The 4,663-nt window shown below is 37.5% G+C and overlaps 1 protein-coding gene across 2 annotated transcripts in view; it reads right to left on the reverse strand.

Moving 5' to 3' along the window:
* The window catches only part of MDM2 (MDM2 proto-oncogene, E3 ubiquitin protein ligase), a 25,094-nt gene that overhangs the window by 18,021 nt on the left and 2,410 nt on the right, over nt 1–4,663 (reverse strand). For both annotated transcript variants that reach the window (XM_012720533.1, XM_012720532.1), the window contains exon 3: nt 1,954–2,028. In XM_012720533.1, the coding sequence (XP_012575987.1) occupies nt 1,954–2,028 (75 nt within the window). The remainder of the gene's footprint in view (nt 1–1,953; nt 2,029–4,663) is intronic.

Raw genomic sequence — 4,663 nt, forward strand, 5'->3', positions numbered from 1 at the left:
ATTTGGTGATGGGAAACCCGCGGGGATTACAATCGAGATGGGAAAAAAAATGTGCAAAATGATGTAAAAATAAACTTTTGTAATAATTAAAAAAATAAAAAAATAACTCATCTTAAAAAAAAAAAAAGCAGCAGAATCAAAAACAAATACAACAGCGACCTGAAGCCATTTAGTAAACAGTTCAAACACCACGCACCTCAATAGCCTCTGACATCATTACAGATAAGACAGACAGGAAAATGACCAATTATATCCATACAACAGTTTGGGAGATTTCAATAAATATGAAGTAAGTGCTTCAAGATACCAAAATAAAATCTATCCAACAACAATAAAAAATCACCCTCGGGGCCTCCCTGGTGGCGCAGCGGGTTAAAGCACTGCACTAAGAAGCTAAAGCCACTTCTAAAGCCACTTCTGCATCAATTCAATCCCCGCCTGCCCCAGAGGTGATCCACAAGGTGTGGCAGACCTCTCCTGGCCCGCAGCTGCTCCCCTCAGCAGTGTACTTCGGTCGATCTGCCTGTTGTGCTCCCCGCTCCGTGTGTGGTGAACCCTCTCACCGTCCCTGAACCTCTGGCCTGTACCCAGTTCTGTATCCATAAATAAATAAATCTTAAAAAAAAAAAAAAAACCCTGAATCATGCATATAAACGATCTTCTATGTCCTCCATTAAGATAAAGTAGGCAGCAATACATTTCAAGAAATCCACATATAAGCCTATTAGCTACCACCTAATTATGTCTGGTGTTTTACAGCTCACAATTTATTTTACAAGTATTGTTTTCATTCTTCTGACATTTCATAGATTACAAACAAGGAAACTGACCCATGTTTTCTAAACACCTAACGTAAGGTTCTCTCTACCTCCCCATACTAGCTTTCATTACTAGAACAAAGATCCTATGACTGTATCATACAACATATACATTACTGTCTGTCACCATCTAGCATAAACATTCTTAGTCTTCTTGATGGTCTTTTCTCCTTTATCTAATATCAAATACATATTTTCATTTCCTTAACTCATTATATAAAAATGTCAAAACTCAAGTTAACAATCCTAAAATCATTTAACTCGACACATTACTGCAAACACTTTCTATAGACTTTATATGGCTATGCAGGCTTCAGATGTAAAGAAATAATACTATACAAGTACCAACTGGAAAGATGGAAATGGAGAAAGAGAAAATGGAAAAGGAGAGAGAATCTGAACTTCTACCAAACATCCCTCAAGGAAGTTTATTAAAGTGTGGTTGAAAAGGAAAAATGTCTGGAATCTCTTCTCACTATACTGATACAGCTAAAACTTGTTGGTATTGCAAGCATTCTAAACTCAGTAACTCAGTGGGAGAGATGGGTGATAGGCACATTTCATTCATATTGAAATCTTACCTAAGATCTCTCACTGAAAGTCATGTTTCTGTACACAAATTTAAAACTTGAGAATTATACACTGAAATGTATCCATTAAACAGAACATATGTTCATGAATCAGCTCACCTTTATCCTAGAAAAATGAGTATACTGTACTCATCTACCTCTAGCATACCTGAGATCCATGGATGCCCAAAAAGTCCTTGGATAGAATTTAGGGGGGTCCACTAATTTGGATGGAAAAAGACATTCTTTATCTTCACTAACTTTAACTGAAATTTAGCTTTTCCTTCAATTACAAATACAGGCAACAAATCACATTTTACCAGCAACACCTGATTTTGTCACCAGTAAATAAGTGTTCTTATATGCAATATGAAGTTACACTATGCTCAGTGTAAATATCTCAAGTTACCAAAATTCACTACTTCAAAATTACATTAGATATGCCACTAAATCTATTAAATTATTAAGAAAATACAATTATCACAATTGTATATGGCCAATTTCTCCCATGACTATATGTAACTAGTAAGGCATCAGCTATCTCTTTAACTTCTAGTTCACCTTACCTCCTTCATAGTGTAAGTATCTTTTTGTGCACCAACAGACTTTAACAACTTCAGAAGCAATGGCTTTGGTCTAACCTATAAAGAACAAAGAATTGGTATTACACTTTAAAAGTTAAATTATAAGCACAACAGCAAACATGTCCATACAAAATTTCAATAAAGTTAGTAGACATGAAGTTTAAAACCCCACTAGGTTAGAAGTCATAAAGGTTTTACTATGTGTAACAGACTATGTAAAATGATTTTCACAAATGGTAAAGGTTTTGGGAGGGAAATATTGAAATTTAATTATCAAGCAAATCATCACAGAATCCTTATGTGTCATCTGTTTCATTCAGAACAGTACCATACCAAGGCAGTGGAAATTTTTTTCTCCAGCTATTTCTATCTTCTGCCCACAGCCTTCTAAATACAATACTCCAATGAACCTACAGTGAGCTAAATTAGACTCCAAGAGGAAAGAATAAATCTTTAGGGTGGGTCCTTTTACCAGTCCTTTCTCTCTACAAATAGGTTCCTGAAAGCTAGAACTTAGTTAGCCCAAACTGACAAGGATAAATAAGAAACCTGAAATTTCAACTCCTATCCACTGTTTTCTTCCTACTGTATCATGCTACTTCTTGGCTGACACATTTCACTATCTGCCAAACATTTACTGAGCTTTTACTATGCACTAAACAGTGCTAAATGTTGCCACATTTATCTAACAAAGTTCAAGTACCTTACTGTCTGACACCCCTAAATGGTTTGGTACCTCTGCACCTCTTTTAATATACTCCAGTACTTTGTCTAATTTTCAATATGACAGCATCCAGTTTGGTATCTATTTCTCAAAACTAGACTTAAGAAAACTGCCTATTTCCACCTGATTATTTAATAATTTTTTTTTTTTAAGATTTATTTATTTGTGCATACAGAACTGGGGTACAGGCCAGAGGCTCAGGGGCGGTGAGAGGCTTCACCAGAGACAGAGTGGGGAGCAGAACAGGCAGATCGATGAAGTACACTGCTGAGGGGAGCAGCGGGCGGGTCAGGAGAGATCTGCCACGCCATGTGGTCACCTCCGGGGCAGGCAGGAATCGAACTCATGCGGAAGTGGCTTTAGATTCCCAGTGCTGTGCTTTAACCCGCTGCGCCACCAGGGAGGGCCAATAACTGAAATTTTTTAAAACTACAATAAATGTAACCCTGAATCACTGTTTTGATCACACCTTTTGATGTGCTTACTTTCAGGTTATTCAAAGTAGAAACTCAAAAAACATAAAAAATTACTTTTCTCCAAAAAATTTGTATGTGCTGTATTATCTTCAAACTACATTAAACAATTCAAATTAAAAATTTATAATAAAAAAATACCAGTTTGGGGCCTTCCCTGGTAGTGCAGCGGGTTAAAGCACAGCACTAAGAAGCTAAAGCCACTTCAGCATGAGTTCCATCCACACCCCAAAGTTGACCACATGGCGCAGTAGACCTCTCTTGACCTGCCCACTGCTCCCCTCAGCAGTGTACTTCGTCAGTCCTCCTGTTTTGCTCCCCACTGTCTCTGGTGAATCCTTTTACCACCCCTGCATCTCTGGCCTGTACTCCAGTTTTGCATGCATAAATAAATAAATCTTTAAAAAAAAAACTACCAGTTTTTCATTATAATTTAAAAGGCACATATTAGTAAGAAAACTATTATACAAGACAACCTATTCTTAGTCTTATATTTAAGGGGGAAAAAATCCTAGATGGAAATCTAGCTGTAAGAATAAAATATACTAGAACTTTGGAATATATCTGCATAATCTTGGGATAGGAAAGTTCTTTCAAAGTAGGATATAAAATTCAAAATCCAACAAGTGAACATATCTGACTTCATAAAAGCTTTCTCATGGAGGAAAAGACGACAAAGTGAAACATTTAACTTAAATACACACCAGAGTACTACTATAAATTTTTAAGGAACTACAATAAATGTAAAAATCAACAGATAAGGAAAGGCAAATCCCGGAATAAACAATTTATAGCAGCTTTTACCCTCTCTCTACATTGGCAAAATAATAAAGATTGGTAATATTCAGTCCTGGCAGAGGTTACAAAATTCTAATGAGCCAGTTATCAATAGTAATGAAGTAATTGTGTATAGTTTAAGACCTAAGGGTTCCACTTCTATAAAATTTTCCTACTTAAATATCCACATAACATTTGTGTAAGAATCATGTAAAAAAGCAACACTAGGGCCCTCCCTGGTGGCCCAGCAGCTTAAAGCACAGCACTAAGAAGCTAAAGCCACTTCAACATGAGTTTGATCCCTGGCCCCAGAGGTGACGCACTTGGCTGGGCAGACCTCTCCTGACCTGCCTTCTGTTCCCCTCAACAGTGTACTCAGTCAGTCTGCCTGTTCTGCTCCCCACTGTCTCAGTCAGTCTGCCTGTTCTGCTCCCCACTGTCTCTGGTGATTCCTTTCACAGCTCCTTTCACCTTTGGTCTTTACCCCAGTTCAATCAATCAATCAATCAATAAATCTTTAAAAAAAAAAAAGCAACACTAGTTGTAATTCTCAAAAACTAAAGGTATTTAAGAAATCAGAGGCACAAATTTTTAAAAAAGTATACTCATGGCCCTCCCTGGTGGCGCAGCGGGTTAAAGCACAGTACTGAGAATCTGAAGCCACTTCCGCATGAGTTCGATTCCCGCCTGCCGCCTGCCCCGGAGGAGACCACATGGC

Source organism: Condylura cristata, unplaced genomic scaffold (genome assembly GCF_000260355.1).
Source record: "Condylura cristata isolate star-nosed mole 26May11 unplaced genomic scaffold, ConCri1.0 scaffold00004, whole genome shotgun sequence".
NCBI classification, from domain to species: domain Eukaryota; kingdom Metazoa; phylum Chordata; class Mammalia; order Eulipotyphla; family Talpidae; genus Condylura; species Condylura cristata.